The sequence below is a fragment of the Anopheles nili genome, chromosome 3, assembly GCF_943737925.1.
Source record: "Anopheles nili chromosome 3, idAnoNiliSN_F5_01, whole genome shotgun sequence".
Taxonomy (NCBI): Eukaryota; Metazoa; Arthropoda; class Insecta; order Diptera; family Culicidae; genus Anopheles; species Anopheles nili.
This window is the reverse complement of record NC_071292.1, coordinates 72,854,077-72,869,910: the sequence shown is the minus strand read 5'-3', so window position 1 is coordinate 72,869,910 and position 15,834 is coordinate 72,854,077. Positions and strand designations below refer to the sequence as shown.

The following is a 15,834-nucleotide window of genomic DNA, read 5'->3' as shown; positions in this document are numbered from 1 at the left end:
TGATTTACTCATCGGTTGGTTGTTCGGGGATACATATTTTCGATAATTTGCAACGATTTTATTTGATTGTCTCATATGATTTCCTGTCTGAGTCTGCACAGTGTCTACAGCTAGTAATCCCTACACTTCGTATGAACACAAGATGTACTATGAGTCGACTGAGCCTAGAACATCTTCAGCCTGCATTTTGTGGAGCGATCGGCACCAAAAACCCGCTCGCTGGTGGTTTCGTAAAAGACACGTGAGCAAAAACAAAGCCATCGAGCCCGCGTTCAATAAAGCAAACGGTCATCTTCCTTCCATTGTCCGACCAGGCTGGGACACCACCGAAAGATCCGCCGATCGCCGGAGCGTCTCGCAGCATCTTACGCAACCGGATACCGATGGCTTCATCGCCGCGGTCAAACTTATGTGCGAACAATTGCACTCGCCGTGAGGGCGCTTCGATCGGCGGGTGCAAAATGCGTGTCCAGCCCATGAACCGTTCCATGCCCTGTTCTGGTCCCACCAATCGTTGAGCAACGGTCCGTTTTGCTGTGACATAAATTTGGCCTTTTTGGAAGCCACCTTCAGCCTGGCTGTTCCTCGCGATCGATGGCTCAATCGATGCACATACGTTGGGACACGGGCGAAAGGTTAGATTCCACGCCTGGTATCGAGCCGGATCCCGCCGAAGGGATGACAGTTTTCCCACCGCCTTACTCAGGGTGCCACGTGTAAGCTTCAATCTTCATACGAGGTCAAACGGCTGAGCTGGCGTATCATTAGTGCCGATTTCCTGCTGGACTGAGTGCTCGGTGAACGCTTGTGGCCTGATATTGCCCAGGCAGCTTGACCGGAATGATCGTGATTATGATTTTGCCCTCCCGTGCGATGAATTGGAAGATGCTTTCGTTGTGGGTTGATTTATTGACGCCACACCGGGATGATTACTTTGCGCTGCCATTGACTTTGCCGCGAGGAGGTTGGCATTAAAAAAGTGAGTCAATGGCATGTGAAATCGGGCATCCCGTGCGTCTGTATCGTAGACCGATCGATTGCGAAGGAATGCTAGAACTATGGTTGAAATGTGAGTAATACTACAATACTGACGAAGGTACAAATCCAAGTTACTCCAAGTCTCAGCGTCAAGCGATGTTGTGGGATAGCAGCCGGGTGATCAAATAACCATAAATATAATAACACCCTCAAGGCACGATACCTATAGATTAGCCTGCAGAACGCGTTAAGACGAACGCCGTGGTCTTTTTTATTGCTTAATACCCAGTGGAGCTTATTGCTCACTGCTCTCGATCGAGACTGCATTATGTCTACTAATTGTAGCTATCATTTCAAGGAACCTTTAAACTTGAAAGCATCAGCTTTATAAACTGTCACTTCTTTTAATCACAATTTTCAGTTCTATTCAAGCTTGCAACATTCCTCTGCAATGATTTATTCCTATTTCTTAATAGTTTTGAAATTGATTTTTGTGGAGAGATTTGTGCATTTCAATTAAAGCGTAACGTCCTTCACAACAATCTAGCTCGGCTTTATTTACGCATAAGCACTCGAAAATATAATAGACACCAGTTAAATTGATTCTATCTTCCAGAGATCTAATGATCCGCGTTTGCTCTCAGCGTCAATTGCTCGACAGTATTTCTACACACCACCGTCCGAATGTCGCTGCCAACTTCTCAACTCGTTTCTCATGACTTTGAACTGGGCAAAAAATGCTCCCAATACCTTGCTCCGGAAATAGCGGATAAAGTCCGCCCAAAACTCGCAACGAAACGGGCCAAAATCAATTAGCTCGGGTCGCCGAGCCACAATATCTGCTTACAAAGTGGGAGAAGAAATAAAAAAAACTCGCTGGAAAAATTGCAATGCACCTGCCATGCAAGGGGTGAGCGATGGAAAAGTTCACACACCTGTCCGATAGCCACCACACGTCGTATGGATAATTATCTAATTGCTCTGCCTGCCCACGCTCAAACAGGGGTTGAGTTTTCCAGTTCTTGGCACGTGGAGGGAAAACCAGCGGTGAGAGAACTCCAGCTTCGATTTATTTCACACTCTCCCACCAGATGTTATCAAGAATGTGCAGACAAACAGAACCTTTGGGCGCGTTCCGTCAATCCGAGCTCAATGTGAAACCACCGAGCCACTATGGGTTTACCCACGGCACTGCAAGACACCCACCTCTACCACCATTAACCCTTCTGTGCGCTTGGGTGGGAGATGGCGGGTCGGTATAAAGCAGAGCGTCATGCGGCCGACGTTTTCATTTGTTTCGTTTTTCCCGACGAAAGCGAGTGCGCGTTTGTTTGTGGCGATCGTCGAAGAGCAGTGAGCCCAAGTGAGGTGTATTCGGTGACAAGGAAAATTCGGATGTGCGTTGGAAATTGCTAGCACTTTCGGGACACGGTTGAAAGATTAAGTGTAAAGTGAACGACATCCGAACATTCTGCAGCTCGGAACTAGTGGCTTGAAGTGATACATCGGAAAACATCAGCGAGAGCATTTTACCCGTATCTCATCTCGATCGGATAAGAAGCGGAAATAATCGTGTGCACGCGGCGAAAAACAGCGCTATTCCCAATCCGTGCCTTCATTAAAAAGACACTCCAGTCGGGAAAAAAGGCAGCAAACATCGAAGCACTCTCTCTAACTCGTTTATGGTGCTGGTGTAATCTTAATTACTGAACAGAAACATCAGTAAACGAACTCATCAAGTTGGCCACGAAAAAGCGTGCCCGGGCGGCGTGAGTGAAGTAAAGCCGTTGCATAAATCGGATAATATAAATAAATAGGAAGAGCTGCAACGGTCGAAGCGCGCGGGAAAGCATCTGTCGAGAGCGATTTTTTTCTCTAACGAGGAAAAGAAAGGAGAATAATTGAAATCAAAACATACAAGACGCATCTGTTGCACATTTTCATCCACCCGCAACTGTTTCCTGTTCGCAAAATATAAACATCTCGCAGTAAGTGGGTAATTTCAACGAAAGACTTGGGTGAGCGAATAAGCGACGAACTCGACTAAAGCGACGAAAGCATCATGTGGAAGTACACGTTTCTGTTGGTGGCGTTAGGAGTGTTCCTATACAATAGTCATCGAACATACGGTGTAAGTAATTCATCCTAAAGATAATTTACATATTATGATTAGATTCTGCGCACATTTTATGCACGCCAAGCATCATTCCTCTTTTCATGAATTCACAAAATGTTAATTTTTTTCTTTCCTAGCTACTGTATACAAATGTTTCCACTCGTAAAAAAGTTATCTTTCTAACGAAGGTGTCAAGTTTCAATTAGTGTGAGGATGAACAATGAAATCAACACTAGCCCCATTTACATCACAATGCGGTGGTGGATTAGAATTTATGACGTTCATCTGAGCTCAAAATTTCATGGTCTTTGATGTTAATTTGTCTCGACGCATAGCCTCGAGACTGACAAGCTTTGCAGGGCGGACGGCTCTTTGAAAAAGGCTGTAAAAATCTCCCACCGTGATCTACATTGGTCATTTTCACACCAAACGAAAAATCACGTCGCAAAAAACGAGCCGGGATGCATAAAGTACGGCCAGTGTCGAAAAGCATAAAGCATTTGCAACAAATTGAAAATTCCAACAAACCTGGTTGGCAAAACATTACGCGCGATGGTTTATAGCTTTCCGGCTCTGGTTTGTGGTGGGAAAATCTAGCACTATTTTTCATTTCGCTTCATTATCCCATGTCGCCAGCTCAGTTTTACTTTCGCATATAGTGCAGTCAAATAGTTGCAGCACGAGAATGACCTGAGGGTGAGTGTAATCAACACAGGATAACCATTGGCTCTTGTATTCCAGACTGCGGGTACGATCACGACCATTCGGATGGCATAATCGGATGGAAAAGCCGAAGAAGATCCAGCGTGCCATGGATCGATCTGTTTTCCAGATCGTGCACTAACTTTGTGACCCATAAAGACAATGTTTCGGCTTCATTTGCTAGAGCGTTGCCAAATCATTTCTACACCCAGCTGGAAATGGGAATCGGAGCCCACTGATCGATCGATCACTTACGGGGGTGATGGGAAAATATCGATAATCGGCGAAAAGCGACGAATGCGCTTCACGGGAACAGGGACGGAAGGCGTGTAATTGGGCTTGATTGTAATTCGATTGGCGATGATGAAAAATTACTCCCATGTCGATTGAATAATTGATCGATTGCCGAAAGGCGGAACCATTACCGTGAAGATGCAGCGCCATGGCGTAATGTTTGGCATTTCATAACTCACACATACCGTTTCTCCACTCACTTCCCAACTCTAATCTAGCTGATTATCCGTTTTCATTCATTCATGGTTTATTTCTTTGTATTTTTTGCGTGCAGCAAATTTTTGGCTACGAGCCGATTGTCGACTACCCTGCATATGACAAGATTCCTTCCGGGTTGACCTTCCGATGTGCGGATCGGCAGCCGGGTTACTACGCGGACATCGAAGCGCGCTGCCAGGTGTGGCACTGGTGCCTTCCGACTGGTTACATGTTCTCCTTCCTGTGTCCCAACGGAACCGTATTCAATCAAGTATCGATCATTCCAGGGCTATGCCCCATGCATGAAGGCTCGCTTTCGGCACTCCACTAATTTACGGCTATGCCGTTTGTGTGTTTTTCATCCTCAGGCTTATCGCGTTTGCGACTGGTGGACCAACGTCAACTGCCCGGAGTCGGAGAATATGTACGGCATTAACGAGGATCTGTATCGAGACGTGGAAGGTAATCTGATCGTCGGTTAGATATGAACTAAGCGCAATGACTTAGTAGAGATTGATAGCCGCTTGGTTCGAAGGAAGGAAAATTCTATGATAAAGGAAGAAAGAGAAGTGCTACCGATCCTATTAGGGTAGAACGTTGGCGTGATGCAGTCGCCTGAAAAGTGCGAGGAGTAGCAGCAATGTGAGATTCCTGTTTTATGATTTTTTTATGTTTGTAAATATAATTTATACACTATGAACAGAATGAATAAAATGTTCTGAATCAATTATATGGAAGTTGTGTATTATAATTAAATCACATGGTACCACATGTACAATGTAAGAATGTGAGAATCAATGCACAGGAGGAGAAAAATAAAAGTTGAAACACATTTAAGTAACGCATGTAAATATGGCTGTAGATATTTCTTGATAAAATGCCATTTTTATGGTTAAATAAGTATGTTATTGCCGTTAGATATCACAGGCTAAAAGCTCAAAATAAACCAAGAAATCATAGTGAATCTATATATTTGTTGATTTACTACGACCTTATCATCATAGATTCAACATAAAATTAACTTCTAAGAATGTATTAATCCGAAGAATTGAAAAAAATAGAGGATCTTTGAGGAAAACCCATATGCATGAGGACAGACACGTGGTACGTCTGCTGGGATGCTAAGGAGTATCACACTAGGCACTGTAAACATATTGCAAGACCGTCAACAGTTAACTGTTTACCATACAGAGCTGTCAAAACATGGCTGATTAACGAAGCGCTTGCATAGCGTAAAAGTGGATAAGTTAAGTGAAGCCCAAAATTGAGTGCGAAACTTTCAACCTAGAACAAATCCGGCATTGTGTGAAGGTTGTTAATTCCCATTACACCGGCGGGTCTGTGTCGAAAGCGGTTCCAAAACTGGAGTTGGTTGACGAACCGTACCGTGGTTGAATCTCGCATCAGAACAAGAAGAAGAAGAAGAGGTCGCACGTATACAATTTCGTGCGTCGCTGTCCCATTTTTCAGCCGCTGCACCGTTGCACTCAATTGCACGGTTCGTGCAGAATCGGTGGTACTGTCGAATGGCGTACAATAGTAAGTTTTCACTAGCCGCAAAATGGATCGGAAATCCCAAAAAGTAATCGTTTTCGCAGTGCTTGGTGCTTGTTGTCAAGATTGATTGCCTCGAACGGCATTAGAAAAGAGCGAGTGCGTGAGCGCGAGAGTGAGCGAGAGGGAAAGCGAGAAAAAGATTGAAAGAGAGAACGGCTGCGGTGGCAATCGCGCACGGGAATGTTTACGTCTTCGTCTCTTTCGCGTCCGATTTCGAAACCGTAGAAAGCTGGAGAGCGGGAAAGCAGGTTAGAACGTGCGAAGAGAGCGAGTGGAAGAGAGCGTGCGTGGCTGTTGGTGGAGAAGCACCAACAGCAGCAGCAGCAGCAGCTAGGTCGGTGGAATTATTAGGACATGGTGGCCAACCGCACTCGCGTGGAGGAGAGTGTAAAAAATCGGTGGTCGAATTTGGCCCACGTAAAAGCGAACTGACGGGTCGGTGTTGTCGGGCTGCGGCTGGAACGTGGCAGTGCGTGGCGTGCAAGAAGTAGTCAAGTGAGCACCAGGGTCGGACCAGCTGCGCCATCGCCTGAAGGCGCGTTTGCGATAAGCTGATAAGTGGTGAAGTGGGAGAATTTTGCGCGGTCGAAACGGACGCTTCCTCAATTTTTTTGCGGTCGTCCTTCATTCGGTAGGGGGAAGGCAACTGTAAGGAGAGAAGGACGAAAGGGTGGACGCGCGAAAAACAGTCTCTGCGGAGAGGTGGAGAGGAATTTTCTTGTTTACAATTTATGACATTAGTTGGAAAAGCGAGCATTCGCGCAATAGAAGAGCACGTCCACAAGAGAGAAAGAGAAAGCAGGACACGTGCGCAAGGGAGACGACAAGCTGCAGCGTTTGCGCGGGTGCTGCTTGAGAGTGAAATCCGTTGCCGCGTTGCATGCGAGCGCGTTGAGTACGAAAGAGAAAGAGAGCACGTGCGTGTGTGTGAGAGAGAGAGAGAGAGCAAACCATAGGCGAGACGACCACCAAATTTTGTCTATAAACAGCTTCCCCTCGAAAGTGGTGTATGGTGTGTGCAGTGTCATTTATTTCCTTTTCGTGATATTTTTTTTCGGTCCTTTCCTACTCCTCTTCAGCGCTTCCAGCAGCCTCCAAAGTGTGGCGGAGAATTTTCCGAAACAAGTGAAAGTTTGCGTCCCGAAATCCTGTTGATTCCCGTGCGCCGTGCGGTTCGCGTGTGTGTCACGTCGACAGCGTGAAGGGAGTTTGATGCGTGAAATTCCATTTCTAAATGCCTGCATAAGTGCCACAGGGAAAAAAACAAAAAAAAGCTCTAACGAGGCCAGAGCTAGTACAGCCCGGTACTCGTGGGGAAAAACAGTTCGACAATAATCGTAGAACGCGTAGTGTGTTTACCAACAACACTACTAGTTGTCCCCGTGCTGGTATGAGTCTGCTTTTGGCTGGGATACACGTGCATTAGTCGCAGGGCCAAACGATTTTTCCGGTGGAAAAGCTTTCCCATAATATCCCCAAACAGGGCGGTAAAGGTACGGTATAGGAGGAGTCAATTTTCCCAAAAAAACTCCCGCAAACTGGCCGTAGCAGTATGGTGAACCCGTGATAGTCGCGGATGTGCCCACCGAGTTTGTCGAGAGTGTTCAAGAAAAGGGGTAAAAAACAAGCGCCATCGGGAAAATGTAACATGGCAGCAACATTAGCATGCGCCTTGTGAGGAGTCAGGGCGAAAGTTGTGTGCTGTCGAGGTGCGGGCGCAACGTGGAAAGTGCAACAACCTGCTGCAGGCAATTATCGAAAATCGGTGCAGGTGGCCACTCGGTGCAGCAACGCGATGGATGAAATTCGGTGACTCAAATCCCGCTGGCGAGTGGAGTGTGTGTGCGTTTTCCTTCGTTCCAGTTTTCCAGTGTGTCAAGAAACTATTTCACGCGCCCGATTCGCCCGATCGGAGCAGTTGTTGTTCCCGTTGCCAAATCCACGGGATACGAACTAACAAGCCTAACAAGATTGTGTGACAGAGAGAAAATTTACAAGAGTGTGTAGAAAAAGAGACACGTGCGAGTCGGGATAGAAGCCTCGAAAGGACAGCATTGATCAAAGGATCCTAGTAGGCGTTGTAAGGAGAAACTGCCCGGCGGCATGGAAACGCTGGCAGAAACCAGCCTGCCGGCAGGGCTACGGCGTCCGGATCCTTCCTCGCTAATACCCACCTCACCGGAAGGCGAACAATCGCCACAGAACAGCAACCCCGGTTCCGTGCTGGCCAACATCATCGGCACGAGTCTGGGATCGGGCAACGCAGCACACAGCAACCTGCTCGAGGATCACTCGCAATCTTCGCAGGAAGACAGCGGTAGTGTAGTCAGTCCGGTCCAACATCCGGAACCGGAGGAAACGATCGAAAACATCGAGAAAGAGTTGAGCGAATCATGCATCGATACGGACTCCCAACCGACAACGGAAGCTCACGGGAACCGAGCTGGATTGGCCAGTTCTCCGTTGAGTGGCAAACCCGGTGTGTCCTTCTCTTCGACTTCCGTTGTGCCCTCGATGTCCTCGGACGGTGCAGGGAGAAGTGGAACGGTGCCGAAATCGCAAGACTCCTCCAGCGTGACTTCTCCGATCGGAACGACTCCTGTGGCTCCGTTGACGAACGGTGGTACCCTACCAAAAGTGGCCCCAAGTGGTGGAAAACCGATTGCCATGCGTGCACTCGATCGCAAGATGAGCAAAACGGCCCGGGGGCGACCGAAACGCAAATCAATGGTGGCCATGTATCAAAGTGAGGTGAGTACTATCGATTTTTCGATTCTGGGACATGATCGTTTGGGTTTAAGGCTTTCATAACCTTATTTTTAACATGAGCCTGTTGCTTGATGGAAATATGAAGTTTAAATTTATTCTGTCCTTCCCGAAGGATAAAATGGGAACTATAACAGGAGAATATAATATCACGCCTCTTAAAAAGGTGTAAATCCACTTCTCACCCGTCTAGTCCTGTTTTAGACATTGCTTTATTGATTTATTACGTTTTATACACCAATGTTAACTTAAACGATCACTAGATCGCCTGTTTGCTAGTGATTATTAGTTTTACACCTAACCAGATGCTCCTCGGCGCATGACTTGTTCTCGTCCTGCCAGCGGTATCCTTCCGGGCAGGTGAACACCTCCACGCAACCCCACTGGCAGCCAAAATACTTGCTGCAATCTCGAGGATGCGCCCAATAGCTAACCTCCTGGTGACCCGTAATCACGGGACAGTTTGGATGAGTCTCCCCTACAATGGCACTCTCATCCTCGACTTCCGCTTCCAGTTCCGGTTCGGAACTCGGATCCTCCGTAGATGGTACGATTTCTTCCGATTTATCGTCTGATACGGAACAGCCGGCGTTCTGCGGGTAATCGCACACATTTGTCTCGGTGTTGAAGTGTAGCGAGGCAGGACATTCGATCTCAAACGCCGATCCATTATCGCACTGGTAGAATTTGGAACAATCCGTCTGGTGGCGGAAGAAGACCGGGTAGTACCCGTTTTTCGCCGGACACATCGGATGTTTGGCTATCACGTGCTTTGCTTTTTGACAAACTGGACAAGGTGAGGAAGACGTTGATACGGAACCTGCCACCATACTCCCCTGCTGGTTGGGTCTGGAACCACCGACTGCATTAAGCCCATCGGATTGGTTCGACGACTTCTCGGAGCAGTCTACATTACGTGGATAATCGCACACGTTGACGCGCGTGTTGAAGTGCAAACCTGCCGGACACTGAATGAGGTAAGCCGTGCCTTGGTCACACTGATAGAACTGTGAACAATCGGCCGCGTGCCGGAAGTACACCGGATAGTATCCGTTCCGCTGTGGACAGTTCCGGTGTCGCGGGATCGCTTCTTTCGCCTTCCGGCAGATGTTGCACGTCCGGTTCTGACCGCTTCCACTCGCTCTCGGATACTCGTAATCGACGGAATGTCCAGGATTCGGTTTAGATACAGGGGTACGATCTACAGGTCGCAGTGCAGATTCTGACTCATTGATACAGGGCGGTACTCGCGAGGCAGGTTCACAGATCTTCGTCTCCTCGTTGAACGCTAGTCCTTCGGAGCACAGGAACTCGTACGCCGTGCCTCGGTTGCACTCGTAGAATTTACCACAGTCACGAGTATCGCGGAAGTACTTCGGAGATGGGTTCTCGTTCGAACACCGTGGATGAAGCTGGACTTGATGTCCGCTGCGGTAGCCACATCGATTGCACGATTCGCGTAGATCCACTCCGGATGTTACGCCCACAAACGCCAACAGCACGATTATCCATCCTTGATCGAGAATGGATGGAATTTTGGAGTACTAAAGGGTTCCGTATTTGTCCGTACGGAAATTGGGAGCTTGTGTGGCTTACCTGACATGGTGAGGATCGTTATTAGAAGTTCCTTGAGACCAGCAGACTAAGAAGCTAATGTTGCACTTCGAAGCAAACGCCAGGATATTTATAACCCCGCATGATGGTGGCCACTCCTGTGCCGGTTGCGGTATTAATCTCAATTGGACGTTTGATCACGATTGCCCGCACGTGTGCGGCAAATTGGTTCTGTTTTGATGCCTTAATCCTACTCAGCGGAGCGCTTCCGAGGCTCTAGAGCTCGTTCGAGTGCCTCCGGTAAAGTTGCATCCGTTGCCTCCGTAGAAGATGGCTTCCATATAAAGCATGCATGTCCGGCACTTTAGTTTGTCATAAATCAAAGCGCGTTAGCTGAAATAGAATCGTTTCCCGATGTTCGGTAAGTGATGGAAGGTGGATTCGTTGAATGAACGGTGTCCTTATTATCCTGTTGGGTTGTTGCAGTGGTGTTGTTTTCCTTGTTGCTGGTGTCACTGGAACTGGTGGCACCTTCGTTGGCAGTCCGCCCGCTGGATACCGACGATAATTCGCGCTCCAACGCCCCGAAGTATCTCTCCATCGTGTCGGGTCATTGGATGTGTGCTGGTCACAATGCGCCGGTGTTCTTCGCTCACGATACGGACTGCTCACGGTACTACGAGTGTGTTTGCGAGGATGCGTACGAGTACGCCTGTGACGCTGGAACGCGATTCAACCCGCAGACTCTGCATTGCGATCGAGAGGGCCGTGTGGCATGCTTAATGGATCAGGGTCATCGTCAGGTGTCACAGGATCTACCAGTAGCGCATAGAAATCCTTGGGCTCCGCGTGGTGACGTCGAAACGACAGGTGCTCCACAAGAACCGGCCATTGATCCACGGTGTCCATCTGTGCAATCTGACAAATCATGGTCCGACGAGACGAATTGCTCCAAGCACTACCGCTGTGTAGATGGACAGGTTAAGGAGCTGTACTGTGTGGAACAACTGGTGTGGGATAACGCAGTCCAAGAATGTAGACTACCCAATCCCGACAAGTGCTGTGCGGCGGTTCCACCGGCGCCGATTTTGAAACAAGAATCTTCCAGCCTATGGAACCGGCTCCAAGTCTGGATGGGTTGATGGAAAGTTTCCGATGGTCGTGTGGATGTATCGTTTTTACCAATTATTTAAGATGATCAATTCCTTTCTAACAAACTATGTTCTGTTGTAAGTCAATCTTTGTGGGTGATACATTCTAATACTTTCGGTGCAGCGTAAGTCTAAATAAACCTCGTTCAATAACGGCCTTGGACGAGCTGTTACAATGTTGTACTTCTTAAGCACACTCGTTTGCAACCGCAATTCTTGTACAAAGCGCACTTAACTAAAATGGGAAAGAAGGGAGAGAAAATGGCGTATCCCTGCCCCGCTAAGTACCCTGATACTCGAGAGATATGAGGCGACCGAGTGGTCTACATCAGTAATAGATAATTTGTGGTCTTCTCTTCTTTTTTTCTTCATGACAAAAAAAATCATCTTACCATAAACAGGAACATAATTCCTTATCCCGGTTTATTTTTAGCCTTTCTGCAATCGAACTTTTACCCCTTTGTTGATTGGTTCAAGTGTGAACTGTTTTATCAAACGAGAAATATCTTAGCAAGAAATAACTTTCGTTTGTTTTAATAAATGTTTAAATGTTCTACTATTAATAACATTTTAAATTAGTACAATATTATAACTAGCTATAACCACCTACGAAGGTCTACTATTTGATGAAACAAACTACTTATTTATAGCATAGTGGTAGTTGCGACGGAGTCCCAATCATTCGGTGCTGGAGGAATGACCGGACAGGGACATTGTTTGATGGACGCGGAATCACAGCGTTTCAGTGAATCGTTCCAGTACAAACCCTGTGGGCAGGTGAACTTCTCCTTGCAACCTTCCAAGCAGCCTATATACTTGGTGCAATCGCTTCTGTCTGCCCAATAGCTTGGCTGAGTGGCACCAAGTGGTGGGCATCGTGGATCTGGCGTCTCTGTTGTGACTTCAGGCCAAACTTGCGTTGTTTCGGTAGATGGTGGCAAGGTAGAAGTAGAACTTGTCGTCGTTGTTATTGGAGCAGGAGGTGTCTCTGTTGTTACCGGAGAAGGACTGGTCGCAGGGGTCTCTGTTGTTACCGGAAGAGGACTGGTTGTCGGAGACTCTGTTGTTGCGGGAGGATGATTGGTTGTATTAGATGTAACCGTCGTAGGAGAAGTTGTTGTCGTTGTGGACTGTCCTGGAAGCTGCGGTACACACTGTGCATTGGCTGGAAAATCGCACACATTGATCTTGCTGTTAAAGTGCAGCCCCGCAGAACACTCGAATTCCCACGCGTCCGTTTGGCGACACTCGTAGAATCGGCTACAGTTCGTAGGATGCACAAAATAAGTCGGAATCCATTCTGTCGATTCTGAGCAATTGGGATGGTTTGGAATAACGTCGCCTGGTTTCGCGTGAATGCTCCCAATCACAAATAGGCCAATGGCAACGCATTTAATTATGGCAGCTGTGAAAAGTCATAAAATCGGATTTTGTTCTTAATCGAACCTCTAAATCAATCCTTAATCAACGTGGCTCATTGAGCGCTACCGCAACTTACCAACCATTGCGCAGACTACTTAGCAGACCACTTGCAGCTGGATCACGAACGTTGATACTGCGTCCGATGCCGGAACAGGGTATAGTTTTTTATAGTTCCTCCTGATCATTCTTCAAGCGCCAATGCACTGTAATGACTGTACCGTATCTCTTGAGTGGCGTGAGTAAACTTCCAGGTAAACTGATCGAAAGTAATCTGGTGTTCCGTAGCTTATCGGAAAGGGGAATCCACCGGCTCAAAACGTTACGAATACTGTTGCCCGACCGCCCATAGGTCCGTGAACACGTCACGTGAACATTGGTTGTGATGATACATGTTGGGAAATGTTGGGGTGAATTTTAGTTGAATACTTGAATTGATAAAAACTACGCAAAAAGTCACTTATGAGAAAATACGTTATTTCGAATTTGATAATAATCCTTTGCCACTCGACAGTAATAATGTTCTTTTGTTTGGTTAGTAAATTCTATTTATTGTTTGCTGATTTTGAGAGGTTCTATGGTGTGATTCAGCGACAATGTTTCGTCTTTAAACACGCATAAGTTATGCGGAGTAATGCTGCGGATTTAACATAATATTATCGCTTCTTGCGTTTACAGATAAGCGAAAACAAAATCGGCATTAAGCTGTGTATAAAGAAAGCATCTGATGCAATAGTACAACCAAAGAAACCGATCCGCAAGCGTGCCCGTAAACCCAAGAGCCTTAACGAGGATAGCTCGGACGATACGTCACCGGAAAAGCGCAACCGGCGGAGTGAAAAGTCGCGGAAAACGAACAACAACACCGAGAAACGCAGCGCCGAGGAGGAGTACAAACCACCCGAGGAGCAGAGCGTCTGGGCTAGCCAGATTCCAGAGCCCGTACTGTACATGGTATGAACAGAGTGATAAGGCGAAACCGACACACTCTGATAACGTTACCTTTTCTCCAGGTCTTCAAAAACGTCGTCCAGGACGAAGGAAGCGTGCCAGCGCTGATGCGTCTCTCAAGGGTATGCTCGACATGGTACAAGATGGCGCAAACGCCATCGCTTTGGCGAACTGTCGATCTCGGCACGTGGACGAAGGATCGGTTTAAAACGGAACCAAAGCTAAAATGGCTCATAGAGAACCGGCTGAAGCATGCAACCGAAGTGGGACTGGGTAAGTAAACGACAGCTAAGTTGTTGCCAGCACCAGGACGATTCCATGTTCCACTGTCTCTTTTATTTCAGCAAACTGGAAGGTAACTAACGTGCAATGTGTGCTGGACAAGCTGCTCGAGGCAGCACCCGGTCTGACCAGCATAACACTCACCGGCTGGAAAGCGCTCACCTCGGATCATTTGCTGTTTCTAGTGCAAAATTTTAACCGTTTGCAAAGTCTCGATCTCAGCTCCGTTAATGTAAGTTCTCTGGTGTAAGACATTGATCTTCTTCTAACACTGCTGGATGTTCCTTTCAGGCTGAAGTTAACGCTAACAAGACAGCCGTTGGTCAGACGTCCCTGTGCAATGCCATAACGGAGATGGGAAGTCGTCTGACCCATCTCCATCTGGCTCACAATCGTTTGGGAGGTATCCCGCAAATCGTCAAGGCACTCTCGGTAAGTGCATCGTTTGGATCGCGTGTCCAAGTCTCCACTGCAATTGCTTACCTTTGGATTTCGTTTTCAGACGCACTGTCCAAACCTGTTACTGCTAGACTTGTCGAACGTAAGCACGGTTGCCATTTCGCATGGTATTCTGCATATCGAGCAGCTTCAGCACGGCTGCCGGAAGCTGAAGGTACTCCGGATAACGAACTCACACATCAACCTTAGCACAGCGACATTGCAGGAACAGGTACGTACCGGTATACGAGCCCGAACGCTTGTGTGCGACATAGTAAGTTTGTTTTATTTTCCAGATGGAATCACCCGGATTTCCGGAACTTGAAGAGCTTTCCGTGGCCTCGCTCGCGGACGAAGCTCGCCTGTTTAACGACGAGTTTTTGCAGCGCATTTTGAAAACCAGTACAAAGCTTACGCTACTAGACGTCCGTGGATGTGCCCGCCTTACGCACGATAGTCTTATCCGCTTGCCGACTTGGGATCTGAAGCACCTCTTCTTATCGGGTTGCTCGATCAATCGAGACATGGGGTAGGTTGTCAATCGTTTCTATCCTGGCATGCGGAAAACTAATCACATTGCATCTGCTTCCGCTCGACATTCCCATAGGGCTGGCCTGGAGCTGATTGCTTCAAAGTGGGCACACAGTTTGATCGAGTTCGACCTGGCGTGGGCTAGCGCCACCAAACCGCTGGACGACGCGTTGAAAGCTCTCGCCGACAAGGGCGCGGAATCGCCATTGAAGTGAGTTGGTGCCGCATTTTATATGGCAGTACTTTGTGGTGCCTATTAATTGTGTATCGTGTATGTCACGATGTGTAAATGACGTGGTTCTGTTGTTCATTCGTTTTTCAGGTACCTCAACCTTTGCGGATCATCAGTTTCATTGGAGGCAGTCAAAGAAGTCCTGGCAAACTGTCCGCACATGAACGCCATTAATCTCGCATCATGTCGGGGATTACCGCGGGGCGTTAAGCGGTTACTGCAGGGTGCACAGGAAATTGCGGAACTACGAGAGAATCTTGGCGTGACGCTGAAGCGTCTCCCATCTCAGCAAACCTCCTCTCCAAGGAACACCTAAGATGACGCATCGGTGTCTCTGCGTGTGTATCCTTCCATGTGTGGCGGTTAACGTCATCGTGGAGATCTCGCGACCTCGGAGGATCACGAAGCGCTTATTACAATAAGGCAAATGTGTGATAGACAAAGACAAGCAACCAGTAGCACCGACATCGGAGTGCGGGTTACGGGGCGTTGGTTGTTTGAGAAACGCGCTTATTTGTGAATATGTGCCCCAATCCTCGGTCTACTAAACCTCCTAAAGCCCAGCGCATAGGACATTAAGAGGTACGCGTTGAAACGTTGGTTGCCTGGCGTTCAAATGGCGTTTACCGCATTGTTGGCATTTTCTAAGAAGGTGCGTGATGTGC

At 47.6% G+C, this 15,834-nt stretch overlaps 4 protein-coding genes across 4 annotated transcripts; 3 read left to right on the top strand and 1 right to left on the bottom strand.

The window, feature by feature from the left end:
• Nucleotides 1–3,040: 3,040 nt before the first annotated feature.
• Nucleotides 3,041–4,770, top strand: LOC128725848 (U-scoloptoxin(01)-Er1a). The gene is made up of 3 exons (XM_053819618.1): nucleotides 3,041–3,109; nucleotides 4,365–4,559; nucleotides 4,657–4,770. The coding sequence occupies exons 1-3, from the start codon at nucleotides 3,041–3,043 to the stop codon at nucleotides 4,768–4,770; spliced, it is 378 nt and encodes a 125-aa protein (XP_053675593.1).
• A 3,178-nt stretch (nucleotides 4,771–7,948) lies between these two features.
• On the top strand, nucleotides 7,949–15,485 carry LOC128727178 (F-box/LRR-repeat protein 6). Its single transcript, XM_053821057.1, has 9 exons — nucleotides 7,949–8,596; nucleotides 13,414–13,689; nucleotides 13,749–13,959; nucleotides 14,031–14,200; nucleotides 14,260–14,400; nucleotides 14,471–14,638; nucleotides 14,703–14,935; nucleotides 15,014–15,148; nucleotides 15,260–15,485. Exons 1-9 carry the CDS (start codon nucleotides 7,949–7,951, stop codon nucleotides 15,483–15,485), a joined length of 2,208 nt encoding a protein of 735 aa, XP_053677032.1.
• LOC128727181 (uncharacterized) lies at nucleotides 10,574–11,493 on the top strand. The gene is made up of 2 exons (XM_053821059.1): nucleotides 10,574–10,586; nucleotides 10,652–11,493. The coding sequence occupies exons 1-2, from the start codon at nucleotides 10,580–10,582 to the stop codon at nucleotides 11,305–11,307; spliced, it is 663 nt and encodes a 220-aa protein (XP_053677034.1). The 5' UTR covers nucleotides 10,574–10,579; the 3' UTR covers nucleotides 11,308–11,493.
• On the bottom strand, nucleotides 11,587–12,959 carry LOC128727180 (probable chitinase 10). The gene is made up of 2 exons (XM_053821058.1): nucleotides 12,815–12,959; nucleotides 11,587–12,721 (listed from the first exon to the last, which is right to left on the bottom strand). The coding sequence occupies exons 1-2, from the start codon at nucleotides 12,819–12,821 to the stop codon at nucleotides 11,961–11,963; spliced, it is 768 nt and encodes a 255-aa protein (XP_053677033.1). The 5' UTR covers nucleotides 12,822–12,959; the 3' UTR covers nucleotides 11,587–11,960.
• Nucleotides 15,486–15,834: the final 349 nt, after the last annotated feature.